Here is a 20,172-nt window from a genome sequence, read left to right as displayed (position 1 = left end):
TCACACCTAAAATTGGTATAGTCACACACACACACACACATATATATATATATATATATATATATATATATCACCGTAATATATGAGTATTACCTGTAAACGTTAATTGTGATAGAAGGTTTGTTTCATTGTTTATGACAATCTTCAATACTTTTTCCTCCATTTAATGACAGGAGCTCGATGATAAAATTATTACTAAGCTTAAATCCACAATTAACGAAGCTGTGGTATGTTCTACCAAACTCAATTTTGTAGTTTTTTGTGATAATGAATTAAAAGAGATTGTATGAATTTTGACTCAAAACTAGGATAGCTTTCTTCTAAATGATATAATCTTAAATTTTGAAAAATAAAAAAATTAAAATTAAAATAAAATTGAAAAAAAATAATATAAATAACATATTTCTTAGCCAACCATAATTAAAATTATTTTTCTAGAACCAAATCTAATATCTTTGAAGTTAACTATGTTTCATTGCCTAAATAGTCTATTTTATGTAATCTTAAGAGTTACCATGCAACAACAAAAAATATAAAAAAGCACAAAAAAGTACAAAATCTTATTAATATACTCTACAATTTGAAAAAATAATTAAAATTATATTTAAGACACTGGTATCATGATTTTAAAAAAAATGGGAGTATAATTAGAGAATTGCTAGGTCTAAGATATACCAGTGAGTCCATTAATAAAAGCCCAAGGAAAAGCCCGTTGGACATATCCAAAACCCTAACAATCTGCTCCACTATAAAAGAAAATGTAAAGATGGTTTTGAAGACTGATAGCTCCTTCTACCCAAAGCCGAGCGCAGAGTGAGAGAAACCCTAGGTAAGGAACAATGCCGGCTGGTCACGGTTTGAGATCTCGCACCAGAGATTCATTCTCTCGTCCCTTCAGGAAGAAGGGAACCATCGCGCTCACTACTTATCTTCGAACTTACCACATCGGCGATTATGTCGACATTAAGGTTAACGGTGCCGTCCACAAGGGTATGCCTCACAAGTTTTACCATGGCCGCACCGGTCGCGTCTGGAATGTCACCAAACGCGCCATTGGTGTCGAGGTTAACAAACAGGTATTCATTCTTTTGGAAACCCTAATGCCGTTATTTCTTTTCTTATTGATCCGTTGTATTGTTGTATTGTCTATTTAATACTGTCCGTAATATTATATTTTCCGTTATCAATAGTAAGCGTTTTGATTTATTTTTTTTTTTTCTTTACGTTATAGGTTTTATCTATTCCCATGTATTCTTGACTTTAGTTTTAAAGTTTACAGCTCTGCTCTCTAGTTAGTATATCGTGCCTTCAACGGATTATTGTTACCTTATTGGTGTGTTCTAATGTTGCTGTTTTATTTGTGTGGTCTCTTCCTATAAAATTAATATGAGTTTATAAATTTCTTTGTTCTGAACTCGTCGTTATGCCTTTTGAAATAGGAGAGATTTCGTGTTCAATAAGTAGTTTGTATTGTGCAGGTGGGGAACAGAATTATTAGAAAGAGGATTCATGTGCGTGTTGAGCACGTGATGCCTTCAAGGTGCACCGAGGAGTTCCGTTTGAGGAAGATCAAGAATGATCAACTCAAGGCGGATGCCAAGGCAAGTGGTGAGAAAATTAGCACCAAGAGACAACCTGAGGGTCCTAAACCAGGTTTCATGGTCGAAGGAGCTACATTGGAAACCGTCACTCCCATTCCCTATGATGTGGTCAACGATCTTAAAGGAGGATATTAGTTTTATTTCTGTTTGTTGGTTTGCCCAGTTTTTTTGTTTTTAGTTTATCCTCTGTCAGGCGACTTGTGAACAATTTTGGTTGTTTGATTCTCTAAATACAATTATATGTTCTATTTTATTCCGTTTTTAATGAGTTTTACATCCTATGATTTGCGAACAGTGTTCTTCTTTCATGGTTGGCTTATGTGCTTGGGTATGATTTTTTTTTAATTGCTAGGATGGAGTTTGAGAAAGCGGTTTGAGTAATTTTGCTATATTGTCATTTCCATTAATATTAATGTTCAAGAGCACTGGATAGATGGTGGACCGAAGTGATTGAATATAACTAAAATTTTTGGTAAATATCTGTGCTGAATTGTTTATTTTCCAAGCTACTTTCATTGTGCTTAGAGAGAGAGTGAAATCATTTTAGTCGTTATCTTGGTTGTATTCTTTTGTTTCATAATACTGTATCTTGATTCATCGTGGAAATAGTTATAATCTACACAAGCTAAACGAGATTAGGTTTCCCAATGCCATTTTGGTAGTTTGTAGTATAGAAGAGTCTGGAACCAGGGAAGGAATAAATAAGCATACTTGAGTGGAATAAATTTTATTCTAAGTTGGTATTTATTTTTACTTGATCTTGGAGAATATGTTTTCTGCTAATTTTTTAAAACTATTTAGTATGAGAAGACCAAAGGAGTTGGTTACATTACCGGATTTTCAAAATCTTTTTGATATTAATCTTTCTGCATGTCAGCCATTTGGGAGTGGAAAACTGATATCCTTCCGACTTGTAGGTATTTACAATGCAATGGCAGAGTTAAACAGTTTTCATTTTTATTTATCCGAATAATAAATTATCATATAAGGTTTCTTGATTTTTATGGACATAATAACGCTGATTTCTATTTGTTTGATATCATGTGTTTGGTTCAAGTTGAACATATGTTTGAACGTAAGAACTCCCACAACGTGTTAATGCTATAATGAAATAACTCTTGAATTTATTTACTTTAGAATTTCGCAAAAAATATTATTGAATAAAATCCAATAGAGATTATTGAATATTCACCCTGCTTTCCTATTGTAACATAACGTTTATAATTAATAACATCTTTGCTTTCCTTTCTTCACTTCCTCTATTTCTCATCTTATATTATTCAAGTTTTTCCCCTTTCAGTAATTTTTGTTAGTCTCACGTGGTGGTTCTTACTCAACATAACGTCTATTACATTACATCATTATTTTTAAACAAAATTGATTGTTGGTTTAAGAGATGAAATGTTAATGTTTGAACACTTAGTCATTTATGAAGGATATAAAAACTAAACACTTGTTTAACTATTTTACATAGCGATAAATAATTATAATCAAAACCTCTTTAATTCATAAATAATAGGTGTCTATGATTTTTATTGTAGCTCTACCAGATTTTGTTAATACACTTAAATAAATACTTGATTGAGTTAAACATGTTACAATATTTTGTACTAACATGAAGTTAATAACTAATTAACAGAAGAGATTATAAGACAATAATTTCATTATCTAATTTATGTTTTTTTTTTTCACATAATACTATCATATAAAGAGTTAAACATGCTTTTTAGTCAATAAATTTTAAGAGATTAAAATTGGTACGTGTTTGAAATTTGACACATTTTTTGATTTTCAAATTAAAAAATTTAATTAAAATAGTCATTTTGACTTAATAATATTAAAATTATTTTACGTGTCAAACGTGTTTTCTAGTTAATATTTAAGTGAAAATATGTTAAATGTGTAAATAACTTAAATCCTAATAAAGAGAATGAAATGAATAGAGAAGAAAACAATTATAACAAAAGTATTAGAAAATTAAGAGAGAAACAACATGATTGTAGAGAGGCGTTGGTGAAAGTCTAAGGAGATGGCAGAAGGGAAAAGGGAAGAGCAACCATAAGTTATAATAGAGGTCATACATGTAAATACATGTAAAGAGAGTCAAGTGTGTGTCACCTTTTAGATTGGTCACTATTAGAAGAAGATAACCACTCATTTATTTTTATAAAGTCATCTTTGGCTATTTGGTTTTCTCTTTTAGCTATTTTTCTTTTAGTTTTGTTTTTCCATTTTTTTTGATGATTTTTTTGGTTAGGACACGTGCCAGAACAATCTTTTTATATTCCTTTATTTTTGTATAGTTTATAGGTAGATTATTTGTAAAGTTGACTTGAATGTTTGTTTCATTGTTCTTTATGACAATCTCTAATAACTTTCTCTCCATTTGATGAGAGGAACTTGAAGATAAAATCATTACTAAATTTCAATCCACATTAACAAAGTTGTGGTATGTTTTACGAAACTTAATTTCATCTTCTTCTTTTTTTAATAATGGATATTCTCTTTATGTGAACTAAGTTTATTCTAAATGATATCATTTGAACATTAAAAAGGTTAATTTAAACTTAAAATTGAAAAGAAAAAATATATAAATAAAATATTTCTCAGCTATTCAGAATTAAAATTATTTTTCTAAAACTAAATCTAATATTTTTAATACCAAAGTTATTTCACTACCTAAATCTAAATCGTGTATTTTATTTATTTTTAAGAGCTACCATGAAAAGAAAACAAAAAGAGAGAGTAAACTAGAACGCTCCACGATTTGAAAATTGAACAAAATAATATTTAAGGCACTCGTTTCCAATTTTTTGCTTTTTTTAATGGAAGTAAAATTAGGGAATTGCTGGTCTTTGACTTTTAAGGTCCGAGATATACCAATGAGCCCATTAATAAAAGCCCAATGAAAAGCCCGTTGGACATACCCAAAACCCAGGTTTATGTAGACTGATAGCTCCTTCTACGTCTACCCCAAGCCGAACGCAGAGAGCGAGAGAGAAACCCTAGGTAAGAAAAAATGCCGGCTGGTCACGGTTTGAGATCTCGCACCAGAGATTCATTCTCTCGTCCCTTCAGGAAGAAGGGAACCATCGCCCTCACCACTTATCTCCGAACTTATCACATCGGCGACTACGTTGACATCAAGGTTAATGGCGCCGTCCACAAGGGTATGCCTCACAAGTTCTACCATGGCCGCACCGGTCGCGTCTGGAACGTCACCAAACGCGCCATTGGTGTCGAGGTTAACAAACAGGTATTCACTCTCCCGGAAAGCCTAACGCCGTTATTGCTTTTCTTCTGGATTCGTCATAAAGTCTATTTACTATTGTGCATCGTATTATCTATACTCAATGCATTTGGATTTTTCTTTTCATGTTGTTTTTGTTTTAGTTATTGGTTTTCTCTATACTTCATGCATTGTTGAGTTTGGTTTGAATGTTTATAGCTGTGCTTTCTAATTCGTATTTTGTTCTTTCGACGCATTACTGTTACCCTATTGGTGTGTTCTAATGCTGTTTTATTTGTTTGGTCTCTTCCTAGGAAATTAATTTTAGTTTATAATATTTTTGTTCTGAACTCGTGGTTATGCCTTTTGAAATAGGGATTTGTGTTAAATAAGTAGTTTGTATTGTGCAGGTGGGGAACAGAATTATTAGGAAGAGGATTCATGTGCGTGTTGAGCACGTGATGCCTTCAAGGTGCACCGAGGAGTTCCGTTTGAGGAAGATCAAGAATGATCAACTCAAGGCGGATGCTAAGGCAAAGGGTGAGAAAATTAGCACCAAGAGACAACCTGAGGGTCCCAAACCAGGTTTTATGGTTGAAGGAGCTACATTGGAGACTGTCACTCCCATTCCCTATGACGTGGTCAATGATCTTAAAGGAGGATATTAGTTTTTTTTTACTGTTTGTTGGTTTGCCCAGTTGTGTTTTAGTTTTAGTTTACCCGTTCTAAGACTACTTGTAAACAATTTTGGTGGTTTGATTCTCTAAATACAGTTATATTTCATATTTTGTTCGGTATTTAATGGTTTTTACATCCTGTGATTTGGGTATAATGTTCTTCATGATTAGCAAGGGTTATATTTGAATTGCTAGTGTAGAGGATGTATAAGCAGTTTGAGTTGTCTTTGATAAAACGTCATTTCCATTATATTGTTGTTCAGGAGCCCTGGATAAATAGACCAAAGTGATTGAATAAAACAGTTTTTTTAAATAACTGTGCTCTGATTTGTGTTTTTGGCCAAGCTTCTGGCATAGTATTAAGAGAGTTCGATGCCAGAAGAAATCATTTAAACCATATTCTTGATTCTATTGATTTGTTTTATAAAATTGTATATTGAGTTATCATAAAAAGAATTGTACTCTAGAAAACCTTGAGATTTGTTTTCCAAATGCCATTGTGGTAGTTTAATGAATTAGAGTGTTATAGATTGGATCCCATAATCAAGTGGTTGTTCTCTTGCTTCGTTTTTATTGTTCATGTGTTGTGGACAGAAATTGTGTCAGGTATTTTTGTTGTGTTTGATCTCTACTAGGATGCCATTATGTCACATGTCACGATCTCCTTCGAAGACTAAATCCTATGGTCCTTCTGCTCATTCTTTTTGCATTATTGTGTAGTTTATTTGTCTGAAATTCAGGTGTTATGTATTAGTGCTTTTTTGGTGTACTTATTTTAGGCACTGAAGTGTGATATAGAATAGTCATTGGAATGAAATTGTTTTCACATTTTTAAGAAGTAACACGAGAGGAATACATTTTATAAAAAGTTGCATATTTATTCTTTTTAAAATTATTTTAATATGAGAAGGTTGAAGGTGAATGATGGCACCTTCAGATTATGGAAATTTGCTCATAGCTACGGGTAACTAGTAATAATTGTTAGTAATAGACTCTTGTTGGTTACGTTATTGATTTCCAAACGTGTTGAGCCATTCTTAAATTGGAATTGCTAAGGATTAATTTGATTAAAGAAAATGTAACTGTAAATATTAAATAACTAATATAATGGATTGTAACTTTAACAATTAAATAACTAATATGATGGATGCTATAATTCTTTTAAGAAGTAACACTATTGTTTTATATCCATGGAATAAATTGTCATATAATGTTTCTTGATTTTGAAAGACATAATTACTATAATTTCTATGTGTTGGATGACATATATGCTTGATAGAAGTTGAACATATATATTTGAACGGAATTGCTAGGGTTTGGTGGAAACATGTTTAAATTTTGAACGTTTTGGGGTGCAACATGGTTGGATTTAATTTGGATGAACTCACTGACCTATCAATAAATTTTAAATATTAAATTATATTAAAAACATAACTTTAAATGTTATTTTTTAATTTAACTTTCTCATTAAAATAGAATAACTCTAATTTTTCGTGTAAAATAAATTATAGAACTTTGTATAAGTATTTAGAGCAAATACAATTATACAAGTAAAATGAATGATAGAACTTTATATAAATATTTAGAACAAATACAATTGTGTAAAGGTGTTTAAGATAAAAATTTGAAAAATAAAATGACACACCAAACTTATAGTTATCAACTTAATTTCACTTTTCTTCAATTTTTAGTACATTTTCTTTCGATCGAAGGTAAATTTTGCGAATTTATGAACTTATAATATGTTTTGACTTTATTTAGAATTTAATCAAAATTATAATTTAGTGTTTTTTTTAGGATTGAGGAAAAGAAAATTGTAAATTTTTTAATTAATTGAGTTAACATATTTAACCTACTAACGCGTGGTGAGAGTCAGTTCAAATTTTTTAAATTTATTGATAACTAAGTCGGGTTGGATTGATTCAGTGTTATCATTTTTTATTTTTGTTATTTTTATTTTTTATTGTTATTTTATTTTTTAACTTTCATACATTTCAAAATATTTAATAAAAGTGAAAAAGATAAACATTTAATTTATATTTTACAAATAAGTGTAAATCTCAAAGATTTAAGAAAATTATTAACAAAACTAATAAAGTACTGAATATTCAAAGATCATTAACAAAAAAAATCAAATCCATCAAGTTGGTTACTCCAATTGCAGTCAAAATATTTAAAAAATATATAAAAGATATTGAGTTCATAAAATTTATGACACTTGTCAACAAAATAAAATTTGTAATTAAAAAAAAAAAACTAATCCTAACCCTCCATTTAATCCATTCAATCAAAAAATAATATATACCAATTAAACATGCATGACAAATTTAAATGAAATCCCTTTCTAATATAAAAGATAATATCACTTCTCATCTCATCACATATTTAAACTGAACTTAATTGAGTAAATGTAAAAAACCATATGTTTAGAATATGTTAAGCTACTTTATCTTAAAAAGAACAATTTCAGTATTCATTAGGTTGATGTCCTTTTCAAGACATTAAACTACACAACAAATATACCTACTTGTTTAAATTATCTCCATATTCCCCTTTTTTTTTTTGATTGAGACAACTTGAATATGTATCGTTTTCAAACTCCAAGAAAAAAAAATGTACATAATCAGTAATAGAAAATAAAAATAAAAGCTTACACTGGTGATTTGTCTTGATATATTCAATACCATCTTCTAAAAAATATAATTATTGATAAAAAAAATTAACTTATCAACTTCAAATTATAGACAGAAAGTTTTTATGATTTAGATATTTTGTTAGAGTGGATAATTACTTTTTTAATAAATATTTACAAATTTCTCATTCTTCATTTATTATGAAATTATATATCTGTTGAGTCATAAATTTGGTGGAAGGAGATTTACTTCATATGCTTTGGATATCTATTTTACTTGATAATTCGTTATACGATAAACATTTAGAAAACTTATATTTCGAATTATGTTTTGTTATTTTTATGATTGTACATATTAAACTTTGGATAAGTTTACCATTTATGGATACACTCTTTAGAGTATATTAAGTGTTGAAAATTAAATTAACTGGTAAAGAGTTAACTAGTTTTTAAATTATGCCAAACTTGCTAAATTTAACATATTCAGTGAATCTGTCAAACCAACGATTATATTGATTCAATTTAATACTCATAAATTTTATTAAACAAAATAAGTTTTACATAATTTAATACTCCTTCTGGTTTCAAAACCACTAGTTTGCTTGTAGGTTGTTTTCAATAGTCCTGAGATTTTGGCTTTTTAGAATTGTTTAAGTTTATCTTTCTTCGTGACTACATATTTTATATTCATTTTTTTAATTGATATTGGAAGTCCTATCCTATTTTTAAAAATATTATTTCAAATTTGATTTCCTTCTTTATATATATATATATATATATATATATATATATATATATATATTCATAATTATGCTTTTTCATAAATTAATCTTGGTCCTTCTAAGACATGTCATGTGATTCTGAATCCAACTACTTACAATTTTTATTTATTTTTACTTAGTACAGTTATATGATATTGTTTAGATTAAAATGCATATATATTACCACAAACAAATATCAGAAGATGCTGATGCTGAATACGTTATAAGAAAATAATAAATTATTTGTTTTAAGATTTTAGGAATTAACCTAAGATGACAGAAAATGATTTGCGAACATAAAAGTGAATAGTGAATAGTAAAGAAATGAAGTTATATAAGAAAAAACGTGGAATGGTTGAGGTGTTGCAATAAAGAATATCATTTGGGACCACTTGTGTTGGCAGATTGAAGACCTTTTATTTTCATATGCTCTATATTATTTTTTTTTTCTCCTTTTTTGTTTTTGTCGATATAAAAACTGTTAATATTTAAGAACTTGCAAAGCAAATAAAATGGATATTTTGAAGAAAATCATTACAGGATAACATTTTGTATACAAAATAATATGATAATATATCTTGCAAACTTTGCATAGGACTACTAAAAGAACTCATTTTTTATAAATTTTGTTTATTTTTTTAAAAAATATTTTTAAATTTTATTATGATAAAAAAATTGTAAAAATTTATTGTTAATTTATTTGCAGAATATTTTATATAAAATACTTTTCATAACAAATTTTATAAGAAATACTTACGAAATTTTATAATTTTATAAAAAATAATTATAAAAAATTACCTATTAATTAAAATTAAAAAAAAATAATAAACAATTTATTTTTTAAAATTTTATAACAAATTCATTATGAAAATTTTTAATAGTTGATGAACCATGAACATAGTAAACTTTATCAACCATGAATATCTATGATTAAAAAATCTCCGACTAAATTAAAAGTAACATTTCTAAATATATATTATAAATTTAAACTTAACTTACTTTTAAAAATGTAGCTAAATCATATTTATAATTAATTTGATAACAATACAAAATAAATAACCAATGGACATAAAATTAGTATCAAAATAAATCTTTTAAGTATCATTTTTATACTTTCCACCTATTACTAATTTCAATCCCAAACTTTAACTTAATAAATAGGACTGTTCCATCAAAGTATTACAAGTTCATATGTATAATATCTACTATTCTTATCTATAATATATTATTTTAACATGCTTATACACAAATATGTTAAATTAACAAGAAGATTAAACAAGTTTTTTTATTTATATAAAATTGATTATTAATTAACTACATGGTTTCAAGCATATGAGAAAATGTTTGACACTTTTTATCTTCGGACAAAAAAAATTAAATTGAGAGTTTCAGCAAAAAAGTTTACAAGGAAATTGAATTAATTGTATGGTATGGAGACATTTTTTTACCAAATTTCTCACTAGATAAACTTAGGACTAAGTTAAGAATGTAGCTGATACATTTTTGAGAAAAAATGGTTATTATTGAATATGTTTATAGAGGTACCACAATAAATCTAGATATGCAAATTTATATTTATTATGATCCACCAGACTCAATTGGTTTCTTAAATTATGCTTTATTAAAAAAATTGTTTAATCTATACGACAGAAGAGACAAAAATATATAGTTTTATAAAATAAAAAAATAATTGAGCTAAAATATGCTACTGCTATTGTTTTATTTGTACATTTACACGTACTTTTTACTTTGCTAAATAAAAAAAGTAGCTAATTTACCAATTCTAAAGTTAGAGAATAAAAAAGTTTGAAAGTGAGATTGATATAATGTTTTTTCTTGATGGTCGATATTGTGATTTAATTAAATTATTATCAATATGACAATATCTATTATTATGTTGTTTTATTTCATTGTCACTATCCATACACAATTCATAATTCAATAATAAAAAAGATCAAAATAACAAGCAATTTAAGTATTCAATATTTCATATTCAGGAAAAGATTCATAGAAACAACATACTATTTACATGAAAACCATAATTCAAACACAAAACTAAATAACTTGCATATTGTCACAGACAAATATGAATTCACAAAATTGAAAGACTAAGGACCCGTTCGTTTGTATGTATTGTCCTGTAGAGAATGATTTGTGAGGGTGGATTTTAAAAAAATTTATGTTCTCATGATACGATTTGAAAAGAAAAGTAGAGATGGATTTGCGAGATTAGTCTGAAAGTTCATCACTTCATTTTGCAAGGATTTAAGAAGATAATATATTATTTTACATTTATACCCTCTTTCAATTTTATATAAATATATATTTATTTTAATTATTAATTATAATATACTATTATTATTTTATTAATTATATATATATATATATATATTTTATTTATTATTATAATTTATTATATATATATATATATATAATAAATTATAATAATATAATATATATATATATAATTAATAATATAATAATCATTAATAATTAAAATATTATTTAAAATATAATAATTCATATATTTATATATAACAACTAATAATATATATAAATATATATTTATTTTTTTTATTTTAAGATTTCATATAATTTAAATATTTTATTTAATTTGTATTAATTAATTATAGTTATTTTTATAATATTAAATTACAAAATTATATTTTTATTAAGGGTATTTTAGTAATTTTTTAATTTTATCTATTTTTACAATTAATTTTATCTATCACATCAATCAAATCTTTCACTAACTTTTATAAAACTTATCTTCAAATCTACTCACTTTACTTTCTAAATCCACTCAAAAAAACACAAAAATTCATCTATCCAAATCTACACAAATCTATCTTCAAACTCTCTCCCATATCCACTCCTTCAAGTGAACACACCCTAATGCATAATAATCCCATTAGAGTAGGAGATTGAACCCAATCAAAAATATATATAATATATATATATATATATATATATATATATATATATATATATATAATATTCTTTCATTTTATACTTTGATATCGGATTATAAATCGGGAGACCTGAGTCATGTTTAAAAGAAATGATTAAATGTTTTTGGTTTTTTAGGTTTAAAATTAGTTTATTTTTAAAATTTGTGATCAATTTAGTCATTTATATTTAGAAATACTTAAATATAGTCATTTTAATAAAATTTGGTTAAGTTGATCATAAAATATATTTCAAACATTAAATAAATTTAACAAAATTTAGATAAAACGACTAACTTTGTACATTTTTAAAAATAAAAGTCTAAATTGATTAAAAATTTTAAATAAAAACTAATTTTAAATTTTACTTGAGAGACAAAATCGTATTTAATTTTTTTCTAAAAAGAATGAACATTGTATTAACATATTTTCAATCACTATATATCATTCTTAAAAAACGAAAAGTTCATAAATTAATATTGATGGCTGAAAATAACATTTTTTTCTAAAAATAAGCAGAAATATAATTTTTTAAAAATAAAAACATATTTAAGTATTTTATTTAACAATTAAAACTTCACAAAAAATATTTAAATTAATAATAATCACATGAATTAAAAGGACAACACTGTCTTTATTCGATTCCAACATAGATGGATGTTTACAGTAGGAAGGATAGATGTTATTTTTGTAGGTACAATTGTACTAATTGCTTCACAAAAAGCTTAACTTATTTTCACCTGAGCTTAAACTCCTAAAACAAGTATTATAAATATTATAATATTTTGTTATAATATATATGGATTTATGATGATGTGAGTGTAAAAATGGAATAAAATAAAATGTGAGTATACAGAGAAAATAGGAAGAAGAGAAAACAAAGTCATAATGTATTCATAATTATAACCCATAGATCCTCTTTCTCTCTCCCCACAAGGTCTCAATAATTAAAAAAAAAAAAAAAAACAAGGAGGAAGAAGCGGAAGGGAAGGGATTAGTTCCACTCCCCTGTAAAACCCTAATATCTTCAATCTTATATTATTTATTTTTCTGTTTCTCTCTCTAGAACCCAACTTTCTCTCTCAAGAACGTCAAATCTCGATCCCTCCCTTTCCCTGCAAGATCCGGGGGTGGTTCCGATTGCGCAACAGGGTTTGGATTGGGCAGGTCCCTCAAGGCTGGCGGGTATTGGGGTGAAGTAAATGGCGGATCCGGCCGGAATCCGGCTCCGCGAGAGGTGCGAGCGTGGTGTTGCGGCGGAGGCGTGGTTGATAGGGTTACAGTGTGGTGACGATTGCCAAGAGTGAAGCATGCTGAGCGTGCTGCGCGTGCACCTCCCTTCTGATATTCCCATTGTAGGCTGTGAGCTCACGCCTTACGTGCTCCTACGCCGACCTGACAAGACCGTTACCACCGACGATGTCCCCGAAGCCGCCCCGTTAGACGGCCATTTTTTGCGCTACAAGTGGTTAGTTCTGCTCGTCTATCATTCCTCCCCCCCGTTTTTTTTTTCTTTTTCTGAATTCTCTATCGGTTTTTTTCCTACCCAACACTGTTGGTTCCTATTTGTTACCTAAGTGGCGTTTCGTTGTCTATCAGATTTTTCTTTGTTACTCTTAGTTGGTTGATATGTGAGTTTCAATGTCTGCGTGCTTTTGAATTTTGTGTTACTAAAGACAAGAGTGAAGTGTGTATGCTCCTAGATACTTGTTGTTGAGTGTGTATTAGCAGGGTATTTTCTCTCTCTTTCAATGTTTACTTGTATTTTATTTTGGCCCTATTTGGGTTGACTTTTCAATTTTTTTTAGTGTATATTTTGTGGTGATTAAATTAAGCACATTATGGTTATCCAGCAGTTTTGATTATTGCCTTATCAATTAAGGGGATAGTTCAGGTAGTTCTATTAATTTTGTGTCTTTTGATGTCTCCGTGTTGCATTATGACTGAAGTAGAAGTCTGAGAAAAAAATATCGAGACAGGGGATTATAATTGAAAGAAGTTCTTTTTATTTTTCTTTGGTGGTCTCGTGGTTACTTGGGTCCTGTCTCCTTTACTATTTTCGTGAGACTTTTTTTTGCTTATTCATTGTTGTTAATTGATTTTATTATTCAAAATTTCAAGGATAGTATTGAATTCTATTAGGCTGTGATGTATCGCCTGATTATATTTCGTTTTTGGTTCTAGTCTTTAGAAGTATCAGTCTGCGCAGGTTTTCATTCACAAACTAGTTTGCATTTGGAATGCTATAACATATTCCACCTTCTCAATAAATCACTATCCAAGTAAAGTTTTATTCAGAAGCTCCCAATGCAAAATAATGAATTTCCTTTCCATCAATTTGTATGTGATTATTGCGATTTCATGTGTGTAGGAGAGGACAATGTGTGTAGTAGGTTTAATCAATCTGTCAGGGATGGCATCTCATCTCTGCTGGTGTTTTTTGCTGATGAATAGACATTGCCTAATGTATCTGGTCCAGTTATAATGTTAGTCATGTGTTTACTTGATACATGCTTTGATGTAATTCTATTTCATAATTTAGTATGATGTGTTTGGTGTTATCTGTTTTTTCACCTTTTTTTTTGAAGTTTGGACCTGTATAGAACTATCAAAGTTATTCCATTATTACCCTAAATTGGATAACTATTGAAAGAGTTTTGTTAATGTTATTAGGTGGATTTTGCTTAAATAATCGTTTGATAATTTTGATTATGAATTGCACTTTGATCCCCATTTACTACCTTTATGTAATTTTTTGATTGAGCTGATGCAGATCTAAGTATTGAACCTTTTCTGCTTCTGTCATTTGACACGTGTTTGGTAATCTATGCAAGGTATCGTGTACAGAGTGATAAAAAGGTTGCTGTTTGTAGTGTACATCCATCTGAGCAGGCCACTCTGCAGTGCCTTGGTTGTCTAAAGGCTAAGATACCTGTTGCCAAAAGTTACCACTGCACTCCAAAGTGTTTTTCAGATGCTTGGCAGCATCACCGTGTCTTACATGATCGTGCTGCAAGTTCAGGTAATGAAAATGGAAATGAGGAAGAAGAGTTATTTGGGCGATTTAATAATTCTGGATCTGGATCAATCAGTACCACCTTATCTTCCTCTGCATCAAGTGCTAGTTTGACAAACGGGTCTGCACCCGTGTATCCAGCTGCCATTACTCAACGAAGTGGTGGTGAAACTTGGTTTGAAGTTGGACGATCCAAGACGTATACACCAACAGCTGATGACATTGGTCATGTCCTTAAATTTGAGTGTGCTGTAGTTGATGCAGAGACTAAACTTACTGTAGGGCATGCTAGCACTCTACTAACATCCCGTGTCATTCCTGCCCCCTCGCCTAGCCCACGCCGAATAATACATGTTGAGGGGATGGGACATTTGGATGCTGATGCACGTATAACATCATCAGGAACATTTACTGTTCTATCATACAACATATTGTCTGATTCATATGCCTCAAATGATCTATACAATTACTGCCCTTCATGGGCTCTTTCCTGGCCATATCGCAGGCAAAATTTGTTACGAGAAATAGTTGTTTACCGTGCTGATATTATTTGTCTTCAAGAGGTATGCAAATGCTCTTTTGGCTATGATTTTATTGGCCAATAAACTACTTCTAATAACACTACTGATCCTGAACTCATTTATTTCCAAGTTTTCTTTTGATAGTCATGTTCAATTTCAAATGGTTTATATAATAAGGCTTTATTATGGACTTGGGGACATGAAACAAGGTTTCCACCAGTAGCTCATTGTAATATTTTATTTTGAATGTTGATTGCTAGTGGTTTTGAATGAATTTTAAATAATTAGGGCTTAAATTTCCATGCTTTTACATGGGTGGATTTCAATTTTTTGGGGGGCTGGGGGCTGGGGTTGTTGTTGCTGGAAGTGGTATGATGTTCTAGTAAATGCATTACTTAGAATGCATTATATTCAACATTCTAATAATTTCTATTGCGTGACATGCAATCTATATTTTCCCAGGTTCAAAGTGATCATTATGAAGAATTTTTTTCTCCTGAACTGGACAAACATGGCTATTATGGTCTTTACAAAAGGAAAACAAATGAGGTTGTTATAGTATTCTGATTTATTATGGTTTGATTCATCGTTTTTTTAAATTCCTTTTTGATGTTAAGTCATTTATGGTCGGTTTGCAGGTATATAGTGGCAACGTTAATACAATTGATGGGTGTGCGACATTCTTCCGTAGGGACAGATTTTCACATGTGAAAAAATACGAGGTTGAAATTTGTGTGTATCACTGTATGTCTGTTCTCTTTGGTTTGTACACAACATAAAGGGATATCTGCTTGTTTGCAGGTTGAATTTAATAAGGCTGCACAGTCTTTAACAGATGCTGTGATTCCAACCACTCAGAAGAAAACTGCCTTGAATAGACTGGTTAAGGTAGCTTATTGCACTAAAGATTGCATATTACTTTGAAATAATGATTCTCTTATTGTGGAGTCCTTACCACGTTTTCTATACATTCTTAGGATAATGTTGCATTAATAGTTGTTTTAGAAGCAAAAGTTAACCAGCCTGTTGACAATCCTGGGAAAAGACAGCTTCTTTGCGTGGTAAACTCTTACTTTTCTTTATTTGTTTCAACCAAGATGGTCTTGCATTCTCTTACCTTCAAGGTCCATGATGTATACTTTATATCTATGTTGTATGCCTTTTGTTTTCTCAGGGTGCTCTCTTCTTAGTCATGCATTGTTATAACAGTTTTTGTAATATCTGTTTATGGCTTTTTGTCTTAAGCAGCTTTTGGTTTATTATTTTTAGGATGATGGTTGTTCTGATACAAGAACTCTTGATTTTCTTTTTACATAAATTAAGTCTAAATGTTTAATTTAATGCGTGTATGGTTTAGTTCCTTTTTTTTGTTTAAATCATCATTAGGTCAAATAAAGATATGCAATATTTCACTCGTCCCTTTTTGTGAGTTTGGGTTAAATTACTTTTTTTAGTAACACAATCTCTATTACTTAGTCATATATTGCTTGTGGATTTTAGGCAAATACCCATGTAAATGTTCATCAAGATTTAAAGGATGTCAAACTCTGGCAGGTAAGTAATTTCTTTTGCTTCATCATATTGAATAGTGTGTTTATTTGGAACATGACACTTATGAATTTCCTCTTCTTTTTAGGTGCACACTCTTTTGAAAGGATTGGAGAAAATTGCTGCTAGTGCAGACATTCCAATGTTGGTTTGTGGGGACTTTAATTCAGTTCCAGGAAGGTCTGTTTACTTTCTGGTTATATTATTTGTTTCTTCTGCAAGGGTCTTTTATTATTGTCAATAATTTGTTTCTTAAAGTTATTTTCTTATTTTTCTGTAGTGCTCCTCATGCACTTCTTGCAATGGGAAAGGTAGACCCATCCCATCCTGATTTAGCTGTTGACCCACTTAATATATTGCGTCCTCACAGCAAGCTGGTTCATCAGTTGCCACTGGTAATGTATTGAAGAATTGCTTATATATTATGTATTTTCCCCAAAATGGTTGTTCCTGATTTTAGTTGTTTTTTTTTTCTTTTCTGGTTGTGGATTTATCTCAATTTTAGGTCAGTGCTTATTCATCCTTTGCAAGAACGGTTGGTCTTGGATTTGAGCAGCATAAACGGAGACTAGACAATGCAACAAATGAACCTTTATTCACTAATGTAACCAGAGATTTTATTGGCTCTCTAGATTACATATTTTACACAGGTGTGATATCTTGCAATGATGTAATTAATGTGATCAACTTAACATCCTGGTCATTTGTTTACAGTTTATGAAGTGATGTCTTTTTGTGGTTTCAGCGGATTCATTGGTTGTGGAGTCATTGTTGGAACTATTGGATGAGGAGAATTTGAGGAAAGACACAGCACTTCCTTCTCCTGAATGGTCCTCTGATCATATAGCTCTGTTAGCCGAGTTTCGCTGCTGCAGGAATAGATCTAGGCGATGACTTCAGGTGCCATCATCTCTTCCCTTATTATTATTATTATTATTATTATTATTATTATTATTTTATATTTTCTTCTTTTGTGCTTGATTAGTGTTAGTGGTTATCATCTTTCTGGAAAGATCAACAACTTGGCATTTGTAATTCTGTCATAATTAATGAACAGCTTAAGACTCATTTTCTGTTAGCATTGAAATTCAAAATGTGTATTGGAAAGCCTATATTCATACTTGTGAATTGAAGTTTACTACTTAATTCATAAAGAGTTAGTTATACAGCTGGTTGCATCCTGATTTTACATTATTTATTGCATTGTTCGCTTTTATCACAAAATTAAATTTGATTTAAAAGTAATTGATCTAAATTGTTTATATTTTCTTTTTATTTCTTTCTATTAATTTCTATTCTCTTCTAGTAGACATAGCTTCTTTAAGCTCCTTAAAGCCTATTGCCATTATATCAGTCTCTCGATATGAGGGTTGTCCCAAACACAATTCTACTGCTACATCTGTCTGTCCATGTAAGAACCTTTGCCACTATAGTCTACGGATTGTAGGTAATTAGTACTAGGCATATTTACTGGTAGCTTCATGCTTAAGTTGGTGAAACTGCAACACCAATATGTAAGTTTATTAATCCATGTACTAGGCATATTTTCGATCTTCCTCTATGTGCAAGACTATTGATTACAGAGTGAAGAATGAGATTTACCTTACCACTTTGAAGTGTTTTTGGTGATCTTAACAACAAAGTATAGTAAGTCAAGAATGTGAATGAGCACGCCAACATTGATGTAATTTTGGTCTCATGACCTTGCTGTTTGACACATTGAAGTATAAAAAGAAATAATAGATGATTCCTTGGCTGAGATTAGGGCAGCAAATGACTTTAGAGGAATGCTCATTTTCGTTGGCTGAGAGATGGGAAAGAGTGGGAATTGTGAAGGGAGAGATGATGAAAGTGCCTGAAGTTCAAAATAGTTTGATATAGGAGTCTTTTGTTATTGGTCCCAAGAACTTCAAGCGATGCATGCATTGATAAAATAATACTGCAGTGTATCTGATACCAAAAGAAAATTTGTCCTCTGGTATTGAAAAATTTCCATTCGGCATGTTGACATTGTTAAGTTAAATGATTTTAGATGAAAAATTTCACCATAATAAGGAGGATACGTATTTGCATCTGCTTTACTTACCCTTTTGCTGTATTGCTGACTGCACTTTACAGAAGTGCTGGTTGTAGTTTATTTTGTCTTTTTCGGTCTTTTGATACGTATTGCTCAGTACTGCAGTTTAAGTTGGTGTCTTTTTCGGTCTTTTGATACGTCTTGACGATGTTTTCATTTTGTGTAGGTCAGATCCAGAGAGACACAAAGAAAAAAGGTCGAAAGAAACGTTTGGTTGATAAGTTATTGTAAAAGTGGTAGATCATACCTTTGTCTTTTTCCCAGGTATCTCCTTGTGGGGGGCCTTGAAATGATCTGCTTTGTATCATGTCAACTTTGCCATAGAAAAATTATGATAATGCCTTACTTATTTTCGCCCATATCTTGCCCAATCGTTTTCCTTATAAACTAAATTTTCTTCGTACGTTTCCATTGGGTTCTATACATGTATCAGTTAACTAATCGCCCCATTCTCAATCCCTTCCGTTCATGTGGATAATGAGCTTGGGACTTTCAATATCTCTCACTACTGTAGCGAAAATATTCAGAGTTTAGGCTGTTTTGTATCTGCAATGATCATCATAAAGCTGACAAATTCAAAATGTTATATTGATATAAAATAGAAAGTGGTTACGAGAATACTAATATGTAGATTTAATTTAATTTTACCGCCTAAGTGTAATTTTTTATTACTTTTGTTGTTCAATCAAAAAGTTATTAAATGAGTTTGGCTGTTATAGTTGTTACTCAAAAGTAGTATACGTCTTACGTGAACACCATGTAGGGTGAATTGTTGAGCATTATCCATTCTTAGTAGCATATGCATGCTCAACATTTTTATAAAGCTTTCCTTTTTGGATTTTCTTGTTTTTAGCATTTTGGTTCTTGATTTCTACCCTTGGTTTTTAGTTTTTCCCTTAGTTCTCGACTTTTCTCCTTAACAATGTGTCTTGTGCACTTGAAATGGTTTATGTAGGTCATGCATGTTCTTTTTTTTAACACTTCCTATTATAGCGGCTAAATTCAATCGAAAAATATTACTTGTATTGGTCTACTTTAGCGGAGTTATGGTTCAAGGAAACCATATGAGCATTGGGAAAGTTATATTAATTAGAGTTATTCTACTGAAAATAAATTTCAGTGGTAAAATTGACTTCTAGCTATTTGTTCATCCACTAAGGCA

General features: G+C 29.9%; 3 protein-coding genes across 4 annotated transcripts; all 3 read left to right on the top strand.

The window, feature by feature from the left end:
- Window positions 1–772: 772 nt before the first annotated feature.
- LOC114184616 (large ribosomal subunit protein eL21z/eL21y) lies at window positions 773–1,854 on the top strand. The gene is made up of 2 exons (XM_028071936.2): window positions 773–1,076; window positions 1,479–1,854. The coding sequence occupies exons 1-2, from the start codon at window positions 840–842 to the stop codon at window positions 1,734–1,736; spliced, it is 495 nt and encodes a 164-aa protein (XP_027927737.1). The 5' UTR covers window positions 773–839; the 3' UTR covers window positions 1,737–1,854.
- Window positions 1,855–4,553: 2,699 nt separating this feature from the next.
- On the top strand, window positions 4,554–5,627 carry LOC114184624 (large ribosomal subunit protein eL21x/eL21w). The gene is made up of 2 exons (XM_028071945.2): window positions 4,554–4,857; window positions 5,241–5,627. The coding sequence occupies exons 1-2, from the start codon at window positions 4,621–4,623 to the stop codon at window positions 5,496–5,498; spliced, it is 495 nt and encodes a 164-aa protein (XP_027927746.1). The 5' UTR covers window positions 4,554–4,620; the 3' UTR covers window positions 5,499–5,627.
- A 7,149-nt stretch (window positions 5,628–12,776) lies between these two features.
- On the top strand, window positions 12,777–19,369 carry LOC114185169 (carbon catabolite repressor protein 4 homolog 1-like). 2 transcript variants are annotated; one of them, XM_028072737.2, is made up of 12 exons: window positions 12,777–13,316; window positions 14,683–15,427; window positions 15,848–15,934; window positions 16,024–16,107; window positions 16,187–16,273; window positions 16,363–16,446; window positions 16,886–16,939; window positions 17,022–17,113; window positions 17,214–17,328; window positions 17,439–17,583; window positions 17,679–17,833; window positions 19,182–19,369. In XM_028072737.2, the coding sequence occupies exons 1-11, from the start codon at window positions 13,159–13,161 to the stop codon at window positions 17,825–17,827; spliced, it is 1,800 nt and encodes a 599-aa protein (XP_027928538.2). In that variant the 5' UTR covers window positions 12,777–13,158; the 3' UTR covers window positions 17,828–17,833; window positions 19,182–19,369. The 2 variants fall into 2 exon arrangements, with proteins under 2 accessions (XP_027928538.2, XP_085530145.1); XM_085674019.1 differs by having other exon boundaries at window positions 19,177–19,369.
- Window positions 19,370–20,172: the final 803 nt, after the last annotated feature.

This window comes from Vigna unguiculata, chromosome 1, assembly GCF_037176805.1.
Source record: "Vigna unguiculata cultivar grain cowpea cultivar isolate G323 ecotype 2 chromosome 1, ASM3717680v1, whole genome shotgun sequence".
In the NCBI taxonomy this organism is placed as follows: Eukaryota; Viridiplantae; Streptophyta; class Magnoliopsida; order Fabales; family Fabaceae; genus Vigna; species Vigna unguiculata.
Note: the sequence above shows the minus strand (reverse complement) of the source record. Positions and strands in the feature narration are given on the sequence as shown.